Source organism: Schistocerca nitens, chromosome 7 (assembly GCF_023898315.1).
Source record: "Schistocerca nitens isolate TAMUIC-IGC-003100 chromosome 7, iqSchNite1.1, whole genome shotgun sequence".
In the NCBI taxonomy this organism is placed as follows: Eukaryota; Metazoa; Arthropoda; class Insecta; order Orthoptera; family Acrididae; genus Schistocerca; species Schistocerca nitens.
In genome coordinates this window covers 346,647,728-346,670,008 of record NC_064620.1, presented here as the reverse complement: position 1 = coordinate 346,670,008, position 22,281 = coordinate 346,647,728, and the positions used below count along the sequence as shown (strand labels likewise).

The window sequence follows — 22,281 nt, the reverse complement described above, 5'->3', positions numbered from 1 at the left end:
CCGAACTATCAGTTTAATAAGTCATGGCTGCAAAATACTAATGCGAATTCTTTACAGACGAATGGAAAAACTGGTAGACGCGGACCTCAGGGAAGATCAGTTTGGATTCCGTAGAAATGTTGGAACACGTGAGGCAATACTAACCTTACGACTTATCTTAGAAGAAAGATTAAGAAGAGGCAAACCTATGTTTCTAGCATTTGTAGACTTAGAGAAAGCTTTTGACAATGTTAACTGGAATACTCTCTTTCAAATTCTGAAGGTGGCAGGGGTAAAATACAGGGAGCGAAAAGCTATTTACAATTTGTACAGAAACCAGATGGCAGTTATAAGAGTCGAGGGGCATGAAAGGGAAGCAGTGGTTGAGAAAGGAGTGAGACAGGGTTGTAGCCTCTCCCTGATGTTATTCAATCTGTATATTGAGCAAGCAGTAAAGGAAACAAAAGAAAAATTTGGAGTAGGTATTAAAATTCATGGAGAAGAAGTAAAAACTTTGAGGTTCGCCGATGACATTGTAATTCTGTCAGAGACAGCTAAGGACTTGGAAGAGCAGTTGAATGGAATGGACAGTGTCTTGAAAGGAGGATATAAGATGAACATCAACAAAAGCAAAATGAGGATAATGGAATGTAGTCAAATTAAATCGGGTGATGCTGAGGGAATTAGATTCGGAAATGAGACACTTAAAGTAGTAAAGGAGTTTTGCTATTTGGGGAGCAAAATAACTGATGATGGTCGAAGTAGAGAGGATATAAAATGTCGACTGGCAATGGCAAGGAAAGTATAGATTTAAGTGTCAGGAAATCGTTTCTGAAAGTATTTGTTTGGAGTGTAGCCATGTATGGAAGTGAAACATGGACGATAACTAGTTTGGACAAGAAGAGAATAGAAGCTTTCGAAATGTGGTGCTACAGAAGAATGCTGAAGATAAGGTGGGTAGATCACGTAACTAATGAGGAGGTATTGAATAGGATTGGGGAGAAGAGAAGTTTGTGGCACAACTTGACTAGAAGAAGTGATCGGTTGGTAGGACATGTTTTGAGGCATCAAGGGATCACAAATTTAGCATTGGAGGGCGGCGTGGAGGGTAAAAATCGTAGAGGGAGACCAAGAGATGAATACACTAAGCAGATTCAGAAGGATGTAGGTTGCAGTAGGTACTGGGAGATGAAGAAGCTTTCACAGGATAGAGTAGCATGGAGATCTGCATCAAACCAGTCTCAGGACTGAAGACCACAACAACAACAACAACAACAACAGTAATCCACCTTCCCAATTTCATAGTAATTCTCCTGTAAAACTTGCAGGATTAACGCTCCTGGAAAAAAGGCAAAGATTCCAAGTTTGAAACACTTTCTGGTACACAGATTTAATCTGCCAGGAAGTTTCATACTCTCATTTTATTTTGTGTAACAAGAAAACTACAGTAAAAATTAATATTTCTGACCAAATCAGCATAAAGGAAAAATGTAGTAGGATTGTGTGCTACAGAAGTCAACTGGGCAGTAACATCCAGATTTAGAGAAAGCTGAGCTTGAGAAGAGGAAAGGCAGGGGAAAATGCTGATAAGTGTAGTTGGTGGTACAGAAAATAAATTCAAATTTCACCCACTGCATTTTATTGTTTTATCACTTCCAATATTCCCATATTGTTTCCTTACTGTTTTTTATGCCCTTTCCCCTGTAACTTCTTCCTATGCTCACAAGAAAAATATTCATTTAATTTTCAGTTTTCTGTGTCTCGTCTGTCATACCAAATTTTTAACAAAATTGGAATAGTCGCTCCTCTGTCATCCTTCTCACATAGTCCATAATTTTCATGAGCCTCAAAAATTCAGTCTTATTTGCTGTTGCAAATTTTGTATCAAAGGCTCTCAGTACCAATAATATTTCTTGATTCAAGATATTAGTTTTTATCACGTGTTCTGATTTGTGATGTTTTTGTTTTTTTGTTTAGAGGGCATAACCAACAGACATCAGTATGTCAATAATGTTGCACAGAGAAGTCTTCGGTATTGTTTTCACTTATGGTATTAATGAAAGAGAATCCTATGTTAAATGCTTGTTGGATTTTACCCGTGGAGAGTGAAATGAGATGTCAGAATGGCAATGGACCACAAGGGGCTTCCCAGCCAGTGATGCCAAATGCTCATTTCCATTTTCCATGGCAATGGATTTGTTCATTTAACTTCTTTATTCTGGCTCTCAACTGTAGTATATCAGTAACTGGTTGGTGGAGGCATCCAGTTGCTTTCACGTGAAACAATAGAGACATCTGGCAGTGCTGACAGTGCAGAGCGGGGCCGAGCATAACATCACCCAAATGCTGCTGTCAGCAATGTCTCCGGCTGTGACCATGATGACACACAGTTTCTCTACTTTTCTTAGTTGTTAACCCCTAATTGGTCCCCATAGTGTCTGGCACCATTTTATCGTGTATCCCTGAATAAACACTTTATTAAATTCTTCGGAGAGCTGTATATCCTACACAACTTTTCGCTCACCCTATTAATCTCAATAATTTCGTACCAGACCTACTTTCCACCTGAGCAAGATTTCAAAGTTGTCCCACAAAGGCCTGCACATCCTCAGTTGGCTTACCAGAAAAAGAAGCAATTAAACTTATGCCTGGTAAATCTACACCCTGTTGTGACAATCACGATTCTACCAACCCATGCTGTTCTTTATCAGCAGCGCAGCTGACGATGGCTATGAACTTCCTCCAGTGAGCGAGCAGCTCCCTCATGACTCAGGGCAGGCCACACTTTCTCATGGTTGAACGGATATCACTCTGGGTGTCAGGCTTGTGCTGTAGGCTGTGATACTGAGACAAGAATCATCAGCAGAGAGTGATCAGCATTCTGGCAGGCCCCAAACTGCTCGGAGTGCAGCTGTTGTTGAGAGGGTGCAAAATTTGGTGATGGCAGATCGTCGTTTGACCATGCGAGAGATTGCCCAAGAGGTTGGAGTGAGTAAAGATTCTGTGCATGCAATTTTGCATGATGATTTGAACATGCACTGAGTGGCTGCAAAATTCGTACCCAAGTTGTTGTTGCCGAAACAAAAAGACCTCCGTTTTGATGTTGCACAGGACCTTCTGGACACCACCAACACTGATCCTGGATTTCTGAACACTGTGATAACTGGAGATGAGTTGTCCAGAAACAAAAAGACAGTCATCGCAACGGAAGCATCCTGGGTCTCCAAGGCTGAAGAAAGTGTGGCAGGTGCAAAGCAAAACCAAGGTGATGCTGACTGTATTCTTTGATGTCCGTGGAATTGTGCATCACGAATACACACCAGAAGGACACACAGTGACAAAGGAGTACTATCAAGATGTTCTCCGGCGACTCTGTGACACAGTTTGGTGCAAAGGCCAGACATGTGGACGGCGAAAAACTGGCAACTGCATCACGACAACGCCCCTGCACATTCATCCCACTTGATCCAAAATTTCTTGGCCAAACATGGAATTACAGCCATTTGCCAGCCTCCCTACTCTCCAGACATCACTCTTTGTGACTTCTGATGTTTCCAAAATTGAGAGTAGAGAAGAGATAATGCGGAACACGATGACAGAGCTGAACACCATTCCAAAAGAAGACTCCCAGAAGTGTTTCCAGCAGTGGAACGATCAGTGGGCTACGTGTGTGCAAGCACAGGGGGCCTACTTTGCAGGGGATTGGGGTCCAAACCCTGTCAGGTGTTAGAAATTTTTTTTCTGCCCAGAGGTCGGATACTTTTTAGACAGGGCTCGTGTTTTTTTCTGGACTCCCTTAAAAGTTTTCAACTGCCTACATGCACAATTATCATTCTCGTCAGCAATTGGTGGTGTGGCCCCAGATACTTTGCAAAAAACTTCTTTGTCCTTCCCTTTGGTGTATACAGAGTTGATAGCATCACCTACTGACCAATCATCTACTGTGGCATTCTTGTCATAGGGCCCCCTGTTTCTTCCTGTTTCTGCAGTGCTCATGTATTTTCCCCCCGTACTCCCTTCCAAATTACGCTAATCACTCGGGCAAATTCCTTAACATACTGTCCAGCCTTCCCTTTCTTCACTTTCAGTATATTGAACGGTGATGGCATTTCATGACCAAATACCACTTCATATGGTGATAATCCTGTATTTGTATGCTGCTTTGAGTTGTAGGCTGAGACGAAGTACTTCAAATAGACGTCCCAGTTGGTGTGACTTGAATCAACATAGTATCCAAGCATCTTCCTGCTTGTCCTATGAACTCTTTAAGTTTTTCCATTGGTTTGTGGATGGAGAGGAATCATCCTTAACTTCTTCACATTCAATAACTTACACAATTCCTTGAATAGACCTGACATGAAATTCATTAGCTGACGTTGCAGTACACTAGCGGAAGGACGGGCACATATCCTCACCTGCGATCATGGAAGTGTTTAGAGTATGTGCCTTAAGCTCTAAACAAACTTAGTCTGGAATGTATAAGTACTCAGCCATTCATGTATTAAATCATTCTTGTCTCAGTATCACAGTCTACAGCACAAGCCTGACACCCAAAGTGACATCATGGAACACAGTACAGAGTCTGCTGTTCGATCATGAGAAAGGGCAACCTGCCCCGAGTCACGAGGGAGCTGCTCGCTCCCTGGAGGAAGTTCACAGCCATCGTCAGCTGCACTGCTGCTAAAGAACAGCATGGGTGGGTAGAATCGTGATTGTCACAACGGGATGTAGATTTATCAGTCATAAGTTTAATCACTTCTTTTTCTGGTAAGCCAACTGAGGATGTGCAGGCCTTTGTGGGACACCTTTGAAATCTCGCTCAGATGGAAAGTAGGTCTGCTGTTATTGTTTCAGGCTCTCCAAACCTCAATATTCAATTATTCACAAGTGCTTGCATCACTTGCTGCCTGCTGGTTTGGCATTGCGACCATTTGAATGTATCATGAGAAATGATCTATGATTGTAAGTATGTGCATGTACTTATTCCCTGCTGGTAATTTATTGATTGGACCTTAAACATCACTTTGAATGGTGCTGATGCTTCAGGTAACTGCTGCAACGGTACTCTTGTTCGACACAAATCCACTCTCTGTACGCATTGTATGCCACACATACTGGTTTATGTCTGTCTGCCTATTCCTCCACTAACACCTTTCTGCTATTCTTCTGTTGGTAGATCTGCAACCTTCATGACCTGCTAATATGTGATCATGAGCTTCTTGTAGCACTCTCTTCCTTAGCTTGGCTGGTACCACTACCTGCAGTCCCGAATTGGTTTCTCTGCATAGCAACCCAACCTTCATACAAAATTGTGACTGCTTAAAATACTGCTTGCATTCATCATTCAATCTTCATGTAGCTTTCCGTTCCTTATATTCACTACCCCAAATATGTAAGCACTTTTCTACTTAAGCCATCATCATTTCCATGCTTCTTCCCAGGTTTATGCATAACTTCAAAATCAAATTCACGTAGTCTTACTGCCCATTGTGTCAACTACTGGAAGGATCCTCTATCCCTAACAATCATTTTAATGCTGCATGATCTGTTGTTATTCTAAACTTTTTACCGTACAGAAAATATTTGGAATATGTGATTCCATAAATAAGGTTTAGCACCCCTTTCTCCATTGTGGGATAATTTCTTTCTGCAAAATTCAGTTATCTTTATGCATAAGGTACTAGGTGTTGTATGCCTTCTACTTCTGGTGACAACACACAGACAAATGCATGGTTTGATGCATCAAATGGTAAAACAAATTCTCTTTTAATATCCGGAAATACCAAGATTGAACTCTATGTTAAAGCTTCTTTTAGCTCCTCAAAAGCATGCGGTTACTTTTCTGACCACACAAATTTAATACCCTTTTTTAACAATTCTGTCAACAGTCTGGGAATATCCGTAAATCATTTTACAAAGGCTGTAATAGTTTGCAAGTCGCAAGAATGATTGTAACTTCTTTATAGATTCTGGTGCAGGAAATTCACGTATAGCTCTAATTAACCGTGGGTCCATCTTAACCACATCTTTACTTATGACATGACCTAGGTACACTACCTCTTCCATCACAAAATTGTTCTTTTCTGTACTCAATGTTAACTTCATTGCTGTTAACTTTAGGAATACTTCCCTTAATTGCTGCATATGCAGTTATATACCACTCCCATAGACAATTATGTTATCAAGAAACACTGATCATGATTGTGGTTTCAAATCTCTGAGTACTCCATCCAACAATCTGAAATGTTGCAGGTGCACTTTTTAAGCCGAGTGACATTCTTTTAAATTGGTAATGTTCCCAAGGTGCCAAAAATGCTGTTTTGTGTCGATCCTGCGGTGCAACCTCTATCTGTTGATAACCCCTCTTCAAATCCATTGTTAAAAAATATTTACATCACCCTTAAGTGAGTCAAGATTTGTGATGTTTGGCAAAGAGTAGGTGTCCATTATGGTTTTTGCATTTAGGTGTCTGTAATCACAACAAAACCTAAATTTTTGAGTTTGAGTTAAATCCATTAATTTTTTTGGCACGGCGACTATTCCTGCTCCCCATGGACTATTACTTTCTTCAGTTACTCCATCTTTCAGCTGCTGATAAATAAATTCCTCCAAAATTTGCTGCAAGTACCTAGGTAATTTGTATGGTTTGCACTAGACTGGTGATTCATTTCCCAGTGGCATGCAGTGATGTGTTATGTGCGTATCTGGTAATGGCTCTTTTGGAAAAAATAAATCCTTAAATTCCAAAACTAATTTTTCTATGTGTTCCCTATTGCTTCCCTCTAGGTGCTTCACTTTTCCTCATAATGCAGTTTCAGTGACGTCGGCGATTGTCCATGGCTGACATCCCTCGGGTCCCATTCTCCTTTCTCCGGGATATCTATGTCAGATATTAACAACCCCTTTGTTAATGCTGCATCGTCTGCACTAATGTTATCTATAGAAACGGGTACCTTCTTTTCACCCTTGTATGCTTACAATACCTCTTTTAGCTAAGCATTCTGCCTGATCTAATACTTCATTCTCTTCTAACAGTTCCACCACACACAAAATTCCAATTGGCAAGCTAGAGTCCACACTGACCCAAAGTTATTTCCCAGTACTCTTAGGTACATAGTAGTGTAAATCAAGTCTTAGTGCTTTCGTTCGGGGTTTAATTGGTGCGTCTTTCACGACAGACTCCCCTCGCAACATGGATACACTGGCAATGGCTTCACCTAACTGGAACAATTTTCCATAAACCTCCACCTTATGTTACCAAAAATTGATTATGGCACAATGCTGATGTAAGGAATCTAATCCTAGAACCGTGTAACCCTCATTCACATGTAGCAAAATCTCTACACAGTGTTGAAATTGAACTGTATCCAGGCAAAATTCTATGTCCAGAATTCCTAATCTTATGAATTCTTTGTTCCCCACTCCACGCAATTTGTACCATTGTCGTCCCATTGCTTACATTTCGCCAGATAATTACTGGCGACCGACACATGTGCCCCTGTGTTTACTAATATTCTGCAACTATTTTTCCGTACTATTCCTCTTATTCCACAATCCACCTCCGCATACTGCTATGTAGCATCCACTCTTACTGGGAAGGACCATAGGTGGACCTGCGATTCCCATTGGCGTTTAACACCTGAGTCTTACTCTGCCATATTTTTTGACCAAATACGGTCGATATCCCACACCTGTAGTTTATCCCTCCAATTGGGGATGGAAAATAATGATGACAATAGAACTTTCACCAGTGGGCACACTGTTTTCTCTGTGTAGCAGGTACATTGTATTCTCTGTGTTGTACATAAAGAAACAATTATTCCATTAGTGCAAATCAGAATTTTCCGAGATATCCAGGTTGCACTTTTGCTTCATACTTTCATCAATTTGGATCTCTACAAGCTGGAACTGCCCTCCTGGTGCCCTTTCCTTTCTCTGATGCATGCCACAACTGCATTACATGATGTAGGTGGCCAGTTAGAACATGTGGATTTTACACTATAAGACAAGAAAAGAATGCAGATTTTACACAATAAGACAAGAAAAGAATGCACCATGAAGGAATTATCTGAATGGGACGGAAATTGGTAGATGTAATGTACATGTAGAGACAAACAAATGAACACAGTTTCAGAAAAATTATATAGTTTATTCAAGAGAAAGAGCTTCACAAATTCAGCAGGTCGTTATTGCATCAGTCCAACTCTTGGCGTTATGCTTGCAGTTATTCAGCTTGGGATTGATTGGTGGAGTTGCTGGGTGTCCTCTTGAGGCATATCATGCTGAATTTTGTTCAAGTTGCATGTTAGATCATCAAATTCCCAAGACAATTGGGGAGCCCTGCTCATAACACCCCAAACATTCTCAGTTTGAGACAGGTCCGGCAACCTTGCTAGCCAATGTGTGGTATGGCAAGTAAGAAGAAAAGCAGTAGAAACTCTTGCCATGTGCAGACGGGCATTATCTTGCTGAAATATAAGCCCAGGACAAGTTGCCATGAAAGCCAACAAAACAGGATATAGAATATTGTTAACACACTGCCGTGCTGTAAGGATGCCCCGCATAACAGCCAAAGGGGTCCTGCCATGAAATGAAATGGCATCCCCAGACCATCATTCCTGGTTGCTGGGCTGTATGACTGGCAGCAATCAGGTTGGCATCCTACTGCTGTCTGGGGCATCTCCAGACACGTCTGCGGCCTGGAATTTCATGGACAGGAGTCGAATTGTCTTCAGTGATGAGTCCTGCCTGGAACTGAGCCCCAGTAACAAGCAAAGACTTGTCTGGAGATGCCCCAGACAGTGGGCATTGCTTACAATATGGCCTGACGAACAGGAGTGATGGTTTGAGGTAACATTTATTTACATGGTGCTCTTACAGCACGACAGAATGTTGACGATATTTTATGTTCCATTTTGTTGCTCTTCATGGCAAGCCATGCTGGGACTCCATTTCAGCAAGATAATGCCTGTTCCATAAAATTTCGGGAGAACTTCCTTATATCTGCAACTTGTTGCCACAACATTCCAGCGCAGAGTCTTCTGGCCACCTTCAAGTGAATACTAACAGGAAAGGCGCTGAGCTCATGTATTTAAGACCGCCCCGGCACTTATGTGAGGTATCCAGTTGGCATTTTACATGCATTGTTTGTCTGCAAGTCTATATGCTGTGCCGCGTGTCCTCTGTGGTGAAAGCTGGCGTCATTGATATCAGATCGATTGTCTTTGTGTGGTAAATGATGCTGGTTACACAGAGCATGAAGTTCTTCTATGACAGGATTCCATGCAGAATTTAAAGGGAAACAGCTATCTGAATTAATAAGGGTCCCAGACAGTCGTATTTCCACAGATTCATTGATGGTGGAGCTCCGAAAGTTTGACGTATGGGCCACAATTTTCATTTGCTTGTATTTCGTCAAATGACCAGTGGAAATACAATGTTCGGCAATAGCAGACTGATTGCCTTGGAGGAGGGAAGTAAGCCACCGATGTTCCACAATGCACTCCTCTACCATGCTCATCATTTGCTCTATGTAAGCTTTGCCATATTTGTGCAGAATTCTATAAACACCTGCCTTGGACAACTCTTAAGTTGTCTTTAACAGATCCCAGTAGTGCTGAGATTTTAGGAGGAGGACAAAAAACTGCTTTAACTTTATGTCTTCTTAATATTCTGCCTATTTTGGCTGAAATGTTTCCAATATATGGTAAATAAGCAGTCGTTTTGAAAGCCTGATCCTCTTGTTTGTCTTGTACTTTGTAGATCTGTAGTGCTCTCTGTACTTGCTGGGATGAATATCCATTGTTCTGGAACACAGTTTGATGATGATCTAGTTCCATTTCCAGATTACCAGCATCTGAGATATTGTGAGTTGGGTGGATTAAGGTCTTTAGAATGTCCATCATTTGTGCTGGATGTTGGCAATAGTAGCTTCCAGATACATGAACGTATGAGTGGACTTTTGAAAGACCTGAAGCCCAAGTGTGCCATCACTCTTATGTCACTCCAAATGTCTAGAAACAGCAAGCAACCATCTTTCTCCATCTCCATAGTAAATTTTATGTTTTCGTTTTTGGGGTTCAGATGTTGAAGGAACTCTCAGGGATGGTCCAAACCGTAGGCCAAACTATAAAAGCGTCATCAGTGTACCGCCAAAATACTGTTGGTTTGAAAACAGCTGAGACGAGTGCTCGCGCCTCAGAATCTTCCATAAAAAGACTTGCCAATAGGGAGAAAAAGGGCTCACCATGGTGACACCGTCAGATTATTCGAAAAACTCATTGTTAAATAAAAAGTACATAAAGGAGAGAGTGTGCTTGAACAAAGCTGTAATGTCAGCCCCAAACTTACTGCCATAGAGATGCAGTGAGTCCACATTTGTAAAAAGTGAAACAACATCAAAACTGACCAACAAGTCATTGCTATTCAGCTTAAGTGACTGAAGTCAGCTGATAAAATCACTAGAATTTCTTATGTGATGTGGACACTTGCCTATAAGTGTTTCAATAAAGATGCAAAGTATTTGGCCAAATCACAGGTGGCTGCTCCAATATTGCTTAATATAGGACATAAAGGCACACCTTCTTTATGGACCTTGGACAGCCCGTACACTGTAGGTGGAACCTGAACTATTTGTTCTCGGTCTCTTAATGATGTCCTTTGGTAGAGAACTATTCAGTAGAATTTCTGCTATTTTTCACATCACTCAATTAGTAGGATCCTTATCTATATTGTGATACACTGAGTCACTCAGTAAAACATTGATCTTATTAATATAGACCTCCCATGGCACAAGAGCAGTAACATGACCTCTATCCATCTTGAGTACTATCATATCCATGTCTGCTTGTAAGTTACAGAGGGCTGCTCTCTCCATAGACAAGATGTTGCTCTTTGGTGGTGCGGCTTCCATCAGCACATGGCAAGACTCTTGGTGAACTTCCTCTGCTGCAAGATAGCACACAGCTTCTTTGATGGAACTGGCAAAGTCCACTAGTGATGGTGAATCCCCAAAACAGGCAGAATATTAAAAAGACATAAAGTTAAAGCAGTTTTTTTTTTGTCCTCCTCCTAAATTCTCAGTGATATTGGCATCTGTTAAAGATGACTTAGAGTTGCGCAAAGCAGGTGTTTACAAAATTCTGGGTGAATGTAGCAAATGTTACGTGGGGGAAATGACATGCATGGTACAGGAATGCATCTTGGAACATCAGCGGTATACTTGCCTCCTCCAAGGCAATAAGTCCGCTAGCACCTGAAGATGGCCAGAAGTCTCTGCACTGAAATATCATGGGAACAAGTTTCTGACATCCAGCAGCTCTCCCGAAATTTTATAGAACAATCTGTATGCCAGGAAACTTTTAAATCTTACAAGATAATGCCTGCCCACATATGGTGATAGTTTCTACTGCTTGTCATACCCTACTCTGGCCAGCAACCAACTCTTTGCCCATCTAATGCACCAATTGGACAGAATTTGGTCATCCAACAACTCTATCAAACAACTGCTTGCTTAAGGACTAGAGGTGGAACAACACATTATTAACTTACTCAATTTGTGAGCTCTGTCTCTTGAATAAATCATCCAGTTTTTCAGAAATTGTAATCATTTGTTTGTCTGTATATCACATCTACCAATTTCTGTACCATTTGGATAATTCTTTCACAGTACGTAGTCTTTCTAGCCATTAAAGAAAAAGAGGGAGGGGGGAGAATTTTTTAACCCCTCTTTGACAGTTATTTTCATCCAGATTATTTGGCAGTGATTTTGTCATTATTATCTCATTAGACATTACAGTTTTTGTGCCAATAAATAGGCATCCACTATCCATGCAGAGTGTTCCTTTGATTCAAAATGTAAGATTTTTCTGTTGTTTATTTCTGGTTTGAGTTAGTTTCCTGTTTCTGCTATTAATAAGTATGTAATTTTGTTACCAAACCAGAATATTTGTGCAATTAACTAATGCTAGATTTATGTATTCTTTTCCTGTCCTCCACAGCAAATATAGGAACAGAAGCTCTCTGACACTTGGGCAGAGTACAAACTCACATAAAGTGAAGATGCTATTAAAGATAAACCTTAGGACTGCATAGATTGTATTGATTGGGTGAAACTCAGCATTGAATACTGGGATTGTTATATTCAGGAGCATGGTGCTTGAGGCTCTAAGAAGATGATTATGTAGCTCATGGACATGAAGGAAGGCAATGAGGAGTTTTTGAAGACTACCATTGGAAAACAATCTAGCTGAGTTGCTTTCAACCTATATGAATCAGAGCTAAACACATTGGCCTGAAGACAGCCACAACTTCCTTATCAATAGGCATCTGAAAAATTAGCATTTTGTGATAAATGTGAATGTAGATAAGAATTTGGTCTCAAGATGCAAAATTACCTAATACCTGCTCTTTCATAGAAAACTGTATCCAAATGAATTATTTTACCAGAGACAGTTTGAAATAGATTTTATTTTCTGCAAACAATGGAAAATTCAGGATGCAATGTAACAATATTATGAGAAGGAAAGTTGCCACTCACCATATAGCGGAGATGCTGAGTCACAGATAGGCACAACAAAAAGATTTTCACTCTTAAAGCTTTCAGCCAATGGCCTTATGGCCTTTGTCAGCAATAGACACACACACACACACACACACACACACACACACACACACACACACACACACACGACTACAGTCTCAGGCAACTGAAACCACACTGCAAGCAGCAGCACCATTGCATGATGGGAGTGGCGACTGGGTGGGGGAAAGGAGGAGGCTGGGGCAGGGAGGGGGAGGGATAGTATGGTGGGGATGGCAGACAGTGAAATGCTGCTGGTTGAGTGGCAGGCAGGGAGGAGGGGGGGGGGGGAGGGAGTGACGGAAAAGGAGAGAAATAGAGAGAAATAAATAAAAAATAATAAAATAAAATAAAATAAAAAGACTGGGTTTGGTGGGGGAATGACGGCCGTGTAGTGCTGGAATGGGAGCAGGGAAGGGGATGGATGGGTGAGGACAGTGACTAACAAAGGTTGAGGCCAGGAGGGTTATGGGAATATAGGATGTGTTGCAGGAAAAGTTCCCACCTGCGCATTTCAGAAAAGCTGGTGTTGCTGGGAAGGATCCATATCGCACAGGCTGTGAAGCAGTCATTGAAATGAAGGATATCATGTTCAGCAACAGGGTGGTTCACTTGTTTCTTGGCCACAGTTTGTAGGTTGCCATTCATGCAGACAGGCGGCTTGTTGGTTGTCATGCCTACAGAATGCAGCTCAGTGGTTACAGCTTAGCTTGTAGACCAAATGACTGGTTTCACAGGTAGCCCTGCCTTTGATAGGATAGGTGGTGATAGTGACTGGACTGGTGTATGTGGTAGTGGGAGGATGTATGGGACAGGTCTTGCATCTAGGTCTGTTACAGGGGTATGAGCCATGAGGTAAGGGATTGGGAGTATGGGTTGTGTAAGGATGGACGAGTATATTGTGCAGGTTTGGTGGACAGTGGAATACCATTGTGGGATATGTGGGAAGGATAGTGGGCAGGGCATTTCTCACTTCAGGGCACGGCGAGAGGTAATTGAAGACCTGGCAGAAAATGTAATTCAGTTGCTCCAGTCCTGGGTGGTACTGAGTTACAAGGGGAATGCTCCTCTGTGGCCGGACGGTGGGGTGGTGGGAGGTGGTGGGAGACTGGAAAGATAAGGCACGGGAGATTTGTTTTTGTATGAGGTGGGAAGGATAATTACAGTCAGTGAAGGCTTCAATGAGACCCTCGGTATATTTTGGGAGGGACTGTTCGTCACTGCAGATGCAACGACCACAAGTGGCTAGGCTGTACGGATGGGACTTCTTGGTATGGAATGGGTGGCAGCTGTCGAAGGGGAGGTATTGCTGGTGGTAAGTGGGTTTGATATGGATGGAGGTACTGATGTAGCCATCTTTGAGGTGGAGGTCAACATCTAGGAAGGTGGCTTGTTTGGTTGAATAGGATCAGAAAAGCTCACGTTCCTAAACACCCAGAATCCTAAACCCCTCACCTGGTTCAGATTCATTGATGACATCTTTGCTATCTGGTTCGAAGGTGAGAACGCCCTATCCACATACCTCCAAAACCTCAATAATGTCTGCCCCATTTGCTTCACCTGGTCCTACTTAACCCAACAAGCCATCGCCCTAGATGCTGACCTCCACCTCAGAGATGGCTACATCAGTACCTCCATCCATATCAAACCCACTTACCACCAGTAATACCTCCCCTTCAACAGCTGCCACCTATTCCATACCAAGAAGACCCTTCCGTGCAACCTAGCCACTTATGGTCGTCGCATCTGCAGTGACGAGCAGTCCCTCCCAAAATATACCAAGGGTCTCATTGAAGCCTTCACTGACTGTAATTATCCTCCCAACCTTGTACAAAAACAAATCTCCCCTTCCTTATCTTTCCAGTCTCCCCCCACCGTCTGGCCACAGAGGAGTATTCCCCTCGTAATTCAGTACTACCCAGGACTGGAGCAACTGAATTACATTCTCCGCCAGGGCTTTGATTGCCTCTCACCATGCCCTGAAATGAGAAATGTCCTGCCCACTATCCTTCCCACCCATCCCACAGTGGTATTCTGCCGTCCGCTGAACCTACATAATATACTCGTCCATCCTTACACAACCCTTCCTCCCAATCCCTTAAATCATCACTCATACTCCCACCACCACCTACTTCAGTCCGGTCACTAACTTCACCTACCCCATCAAAGGCAGGGCTAATTGTGAAACCAATCATGTGGTCTACAAGCTAAGCTGTAGCCACTGTGATACATTCTATGTAGGCATGACAACCAACAAGCTGTCTGTCCACATGAATGGCCACCGACAAACTGTGGCCAAGAAACAAGTGAACCAGCCTGTTGCTGAATGTGCCCTTCATTTCAATGACTGTTTCACAGCCTGTGCGATATGGATCCTTCCCAGCAACACCAGCTTTTCTTAATTTCGCAGGTGGGAACTTTCCCTGCAATACATCCTACATTCCCGTAACCCTCCTGTCCTCAACCTTCGTTAGTCACTGTCCTCACCCATCCATCCCCTTCTCTGTTCCCATTCCAGCACTACACAGCCGTCATTACAGTACCACATCCAGTCTTTTTATTTATTTTATTTTATTTCATTATTTTTTATTTATTTATCTCCTTTCCGCTACCCCCCCCCCCCTCCCCAAACACACACACCTCTTCCATGCCATCCCCAGCCTGAGACTGCAGGTGTGTGTGCATGTGAGAGTTGCATTTGCTTGTGTGCGTATGTGTACCCATTGTTGACAAAGGCCATTGGCCGAAAGCTTTAAGTGTGAAGATCTTTTTGTTGTGCCTATCTGCGACTCAGCATCTGTGCTATATGGTGAGTGGCAACTTTACTTCTCATAATATTGTTTTATTTTCTGCTTATAAATATAAAAAAATTGGTTTTGATATTGCACATCATCTGGCAGAGCCCAGTTTGGAAAAATAATGTGCATAAGTATTTTTTTACAAAATAAAAAGTGTACGGATGAAACACTGTATCAGCGCACTCGATGCTCTGGTGCCATGCCGACTGTGGGTGGTTGAATGGTCTGTATGAGATGCGTGCCGCTTATTGCAACATATGTCTCACATTTTGAACCTAGCATCTTAGAATGAAGTTTGTCTGCTAGCTAATTGAGGCCATTCTAACATGGCTGTTTAAGGCATCAAGTGTTTTGAACTATGGTTTTGGCGTTGTTATCTTCCCTCATTTTGAAATGAGTGATAAGTCTAACCCTGCTCCATCATGCAATATGGTTACAACCCTGAAAATACCAGAGGGGATCTGCAATCTCTGTGACAGTAGGTGAGTTCTGCTTTAGCAGAAATACAAAACGGTGTAGGCTGGCTGGTCTGTGAGGGAGAGGTGGGACTTGTTTCCCTCACTCCTCTGGCGGTCAGAATTCTAGTTTGCCTACATTGGCAGCCAACTGCCAGTTTATTGTGTCCACCTTTTGCACCACAGTGATCAGAAAACCAAACCTGTTAATGTATTTTGAGTATAACAAAAGTCTTCCCCCAATGTGTGAATAGTTATTTTCGATTCTACTTCTGTGCTAAGTATGTTGTTGGTTCTGTCTGTAGCATTGTCAAGTATGAGTTGCATGGCTATGAATGCCGATGAAAGTTTGAAATTCATATTCTGCAGATTTTTTAACCATCAAATTGAATGGGAAAAGAAAAATATTGCTGAGGAATACCTTAAATCAGAGAAGCACTCTGTTCACTGGTGGGAAAATACTGCTGCATTTCAACAGAAACAATCATTTATTAAAAGCTTAAGTAGAGCTAACAAAAAGAAAACAAGCAAGGAACACTTTGGAAAAATACTGTTGAAGTTTTTGCACAAGCAAAGATTTTAGTCAAAAACCTCCCCAATCTCTATTTTATTTACTTACTTATTTTTTATAAAAAAAACTTTTTCAAAGCACTAAGGCTTCAGTTTCAGGTACATTGCAGGACAATTTTTAAAATTTTTGCATCTAATCATTTACAAACAACACTGAAAAAAGTAGATGTGAACTTCCGCAAAAATAAATGAATTTTCCAAAAAATACATGCTACATTTTTAGGTCCCTAGTTATGAATGATGGGCTTCCATAACTCTTTCCATGGTCCATATTAGGCCACTTGGTAAAGAGGTCGGCACGTAAGTTGATTATGCTTGGAATATTTATGGGACTTTCCACATAATGTGAGTTTGGATCTTGAGAAAGGCTTTGGGCGCTCAGCAAGTTGCTATCATTCTACTGGGTTTCATCAATAGTAATGGTTTTGCAGTGTAACACCCATAAGGTGGTATGTGGTAGTGCTTTCTCGTTCTCTGTGCGGCCTCTCTGCTGCCACTGTTTGTAACGACACTGACTTCATTCATGTTGCTGGAGTAGAATTTGCAGAGCTTGTGGGATTAAGCTAATATGGGCCAGTTCCAGCTGTAGAATTAGCCATTCAATCAGTATCAGTATGTTACTGCTTACAGTATTGGCATTTGATGGAATCAAGGATCCTCTCAGGGAAGAGCATAAACAGTTCCTGTTTCAAGAAACTTATCTCCCTTGATATCTGGAGAGGCCTCAGCAGGGGTGAAGTGCAGGATCTGCCCCTCAGATTACTTTGGCTTCACTTCTTTGTTACACTCCATGCTTGTTACTTCTTGGTGAGTGCAACATCAATGGATCCTTAGACTGACTTTCCTCTGGGTAAATCAACTGCACTCTTATTATAAGTAATACTTCAGAAGCAGATCCAGCCAGAGCTGGATGACTGGATATGTTGTGGGGCAACAAAAGCTTTATCTGCAAATTGTAGCATCTCTTAACGGTATACTGAATAGCACAGCATTTTTTTTTTTTACTCTCTACAGCCTATAAACTGTCTCATCCAGCTACTTGTAGGGAGACCTACCATTTAAGCTAGCCTCCCAATTATAATATGACTGGAAATTTTCCATGTTCACATTGCCAGATGTGAAGGACACAATAAATGCCAGAAAAAATCCTAGAGAATGTCTGAGCTGGATTTGTAAATCTGTGCATTCGTAATCTGACACCCATTAAACCAGGAATGTGTCAGATATTTTAATTAAGAACATGTAAAATTTGAATTATATGTAATCTTTTTTCACTACATAAGAGAGAATTTCCACAAGCACCATGACCACCTCCAGTATATGGATAAACAAACGCTGTCTAAGTCACTTTTTTATTTACATAGGTAAAAGCAATTTTAGTGATGAAAAAGAAAAGGTAACAATCTGCTGTATATCTATAATATGTTATGAGACCAATTTCTGGCCATTACTTACCTTCATGAGACAAAAGTGTGTAGTACTGATGATAGACATATACTGGGTGATTTTTTGCACTGTGCACGAACTCTAGGGATTGATTAATGAGGGGATACAGAACAAAAAAAAAAAAAAAAAAGTCTGATGAACTTATGTCTGCAGATGCATGATTTGCATGCTAGAGACAGTTTATTCAATAATGATGATGATGATGATTGGTTTGTGGGGCGCTCAGATACGTGCTCATCAGCGCCCATACAAAGTCCCAATTTTTACACAATCCAATCTGGCCACTGTCACGGATGATGATGATGATGATGATGATGATGATGATGATGAGTACAACACAAACACCCAGTCCCTGGGCAGAGAAAATCCCCAACCCGGCCGGGAATCGAACCTGGGACCCTGTAATTGAGACAGCACCATTTATTCAACCATACATTGTTACAGACTGTGGTCTAATATGTGCTGTACCATGCAACCACAGTTACAGTGTGTGTTAGAAATGTGGAAATAATTTCCATGTGCCTCAATGCATGCGTTTATGCGCCGTAACATGTTCTGTCTCACATGTTCACATTGGCCAAGTTGCATCAAACAGTGTCAAAGGCAGCGTCAGTACGCTGCTCCAGTGTCTCCGCATCTGGAATGGGTTCTGCATGCACGATGCTTTTGAGACAGCCCCATAACCAGAAATCGCATGGGTTGAGATCTGGTGAATGAGCAGGCCATGCAACTGGAACCCCTCATCTGATCCTTTGACCAGGGAAGACACGGTTCAGATGCATCCGGACATTAACAGCGACGTGAGGTGGAACACCATCATGTAGCAGCCACATAACCAATCAAATCATCAGTGGCCCTTTTTCCAGCAGGAGAGGCAGAGTCACCCACAAGAAACGTCGATAGTTTCGGCCTGTTAGGCGACATGGAAGGAAGACTGATCCCAAGATATGGTTGCCAATTATCCCGGCCCACACATTTAGGATGCACCGATGCTGATGATTTGCTGTCACCATATGATGAGAGTTCTGCATACTATCCCACAGATGACTGTTATGAAAGTTGAAGATACCACTCCACATTAAGATGGCCTCATCTGTGAATAGGATGGATGACACAAATCCCAGAATCATGGTTGCCGGGTGAAGAAACCCAGTGACAAAACTGCTCCATATATGGAAAGTCTGCGGCTAGTAAGCCCCGCACACACTGTAAGTGATAAGGGTAGTAATAGTTGTCATGGAGACTGTTCCACACCATCATTGGGCTTACCCTGTACTGTCAGGCCAACTGCCTTCCACAGTGTTAGTCATATTTTCCTCCAAGTCTGGTGTCTGAACATTTCGGGTAAATCCTTGACGATTTCTTGCTTCCTGAAATGACCCTGTCTCAGACAAATGGTGAAACACTGTTGCAAACATTGAATGCTGTGGTGGTTGTCGGTGGGGATAGGTCTCCTGATACAACCTGCCTGCCGCCCGTTTCCATTTGCCTTTCCATACCATGACGGCAAGCTATCAATTTGAATACAGAACCATTGTGTACAACACTGTATCATATCAACTACAAGGTGAGTCAGCAAGAAAAGTGAATCGGACATAACATTAACAATGACTGTGGCAGGACATATAAGGAATACCACCACCCTCTAGGAGGAAACCATGCACTCTGCAACTATGGCTGCATGGTACAGTGCTTATTGGACCACAGTTTCTGTAACAGAGTATGATTGAATAAATGGTCTCTAGCATGAAAACCATGCATTTCTGGACATAAATTCATTAAACCTTTTTTGTTCCATATCCTGTCATCGATCAATACCAAGAGTTTGTACACGGAGGAAAAATCACCCTGTGTGAAAGTAAAAGGGCACATTACCTACCTTCCAGAATGAACAGTTCCTTTGTCAGGAAGGAAAGAGGGAAAGGCCAGGGAATGTTAAAAAGGAAGGATGAGAGAGAGAGCCACCTGAAGTGCAGACGATAGGAGACAATGATGGAGGAGGAGGCATGTCAGAATCCAGCCGAATACATCTGGGACTCCATCAGGCACTAGCTCCACGCCCACAAACCACCAACCTGTAATTTATGAGAATTGTGACCTGCGCATCAACGTCTGTTGCAGTGCTGCTTATCAAATCCTGGCCAGGCATAATTGCGTCTGTATTGCATTCAAAAGGTGACCTGACACATTGTCAAGAAGGTAGTCATAATGTCTTGTCTTATCAGTGTATTTATGTGCTAATTCCTAATTTTATTATGACGGGACAGAAATTCTTAATTATTTAAAAAATAATGCATGTATAACTTTTTATGCAGGATCCATTGCCATTCCACCCATTTGCTCAGCATCATCATGATGGTTCATGGCATCTGCCTTATGAGGTCCCAGGCTCATCCCCAAATAAGAGATATAATCATTTGGAAGTCCCAGAACATTGGTTGTGCCTCGCAAAAGTATAGGTAAGTTGCTAATTACTGTCAGTTAAAAATGCTGTCATTTCTCCTGCCACATGATTATATTACAGTTAAAAAATTTCAGTTACAAAACTTAAGGGCATACTAAATCCTGCCACTGTTTATTACTTGGTAAACAAATATAATGGATAAATTATGCAAGAAGAAATTAAGAAAGCAAAGCTGCATATTGTAATTCCAAGAATAACACAAGGAACATGGATTGCAAATTTAAATTGCAGCACTCTGCTGCTGATTGATAGAAGAACCCAGACTTAGACATCAAAATTTATGTGTGTTTTGCTAACCATGATATCTTAATGGCAGTTTGTAGCATAGTTGTGTTGTGACAAATGTAGTACGTTAATACACTGCATGGCAAAAAAGTGAAACACCTAGAAGATATGATCAGATATCAGTGTAACTTCAGATGCTTACACACAATAGGCAGGTGTGTGAATGATTATAGAGTTGCAATTCTTTGTGACACAAAGAACATCCACCAAAGTGCATTAGTGTTGTTAATGTTTAGTGGTGTTCATGTTTAGTGTTGTTATAAGGCCTAGTAGAGTAAATAAGAGGTGTGAGCAATGTCTGATGTTAAGTAAACACTATAAAGGACACAGAATTGCAACATACTCGTGTGAGAAAGCATTATCAGCATCTCATACAGTTTGAAAGTGACTTTATTGTGGGTCTCCACTTGGCTGGCTGGTTGAATCTTGCAATATCCAGATTGGTGAGGAACTCAGATATGGCAGTGGACTGAAATTGGATTGCATGGGAACATGAGAGTAGACATATCCAACAACAGTTGTTCTGCTCGACTCTGTGACACACACATGGGAGGTTTGCTATATTGTGCACCAAGCACCTTATAACCCCTTCACATTTGTACCTGCCATCCAAGAATAAGTAATGAAGTGTTTGCAGCATTCTGTCATCCCACACAGTTGGTCAGAGACTAGCAGCAGCCAGACTACGGAATTAGTGTTACGTGTGTAGGCTGCCTTGAACACCACAACACAAGTGGCTGTGTTTGGAGTGATGCAGTGAAAGGGAAGCATGGACTACTAATGAATGGTGCCAGTGTGTTCAGTGATGAATCACGGTTCTGCACTACATCAGACAACCGTCGTCACAGAGTATGGCGGCAGCCTTGGGGAGAGCTCATTTTCTTCCAATATTTTGGAGAGGCACAGCAGTATTACTCCTGGTGTCATTGTGTAGGGAGCCTTTGGTTATGACTTCAGGTCACAGTTGGTAGTGATTGAGGAAACTCTGACAGCACACCATTACATCGTGGACATCCTACATCCTCATGTGTTACCTTTCATGCAACAGTATCGTAATGCCATTTTTCAACAGACAGTGCTGTCCACACGTGGTATGTTTTCTATGAATAGTCTGTGTGATGTTGATGCCAGCAAGATTTCCACATCTGTCCCTAATAGAACATGTGTGGGACCAGCTCGGATCTCAACTCCATTCCAGTGCCAGTATTTAGGATACAGCTGTGGGCCAGCTTACCTCAGGAGCGGATGCAATGCCTTCATGGTACCCTTCCCAACTGAATCAATGCATGCGCCCAGGCCAGAGAGGATCTAATTCATATTGGTAAGTGGGCTCATACAGTTAAGTTATTTGTAAATTTGACTGGCACATGTAATCACTAAAATAGCATCACATACCCTCTCAACCTGTGAAGTTTATTTCATCTCCTCCTCTGCTTCTGGGTGCTTCACTTTTTTTGTCAGGCAGTGTACATAATAGTGTAGATTATCAAACTATCTGTACTGTTAATATGAGGAGCATCACTGCACATTCTTGCTAGACTGCGAATAATCATTAACATTGGTTGCTAAATGCACTGTGCAAGAAAAGTTTGGGACCCTATCATTTCATGAAGTTTAGTAATGATGCAATAGTGTGGTGCCCTGCAACGTCATCCTTGGGCACATCAATGCTTCAAACAGCAAGGTGTTGACATGCATGGAAGA

The 22,281-nt window shown here is 41.9% G+C and overlaps 1 protein-coding gene across 7 annotated transcripts in view; it reads left to right on the top strand.

Moving 5' to 3' along the window:
• LOC126194644 (mitochondrial ribonuclease P catalytic subunit) overlaps positions 1–22,281 on the top strand; it is a 163,080-nt gene that overhangs the window by 98,155 nt on the left and 42,644 nt on the right. For all 7 annotated transcript variants that reach the window (XR_007538491.1, XR_007538490.1, XR_007538492.1 and 4 more), the window contains one exon: positions 20,144–20,287. Coding sequence is in view for 2 of the 7 variants with exons in the window: in XM_049932821.1 (XP_049788778.1) it covers positions 20,144–20,287 (144 nt within the window). In the remaining 5 variants the exon portion in view is untranslated. The remainder of the gene's footprint in view (positions 1–20,143; positions 20,288–22,281) is intronic.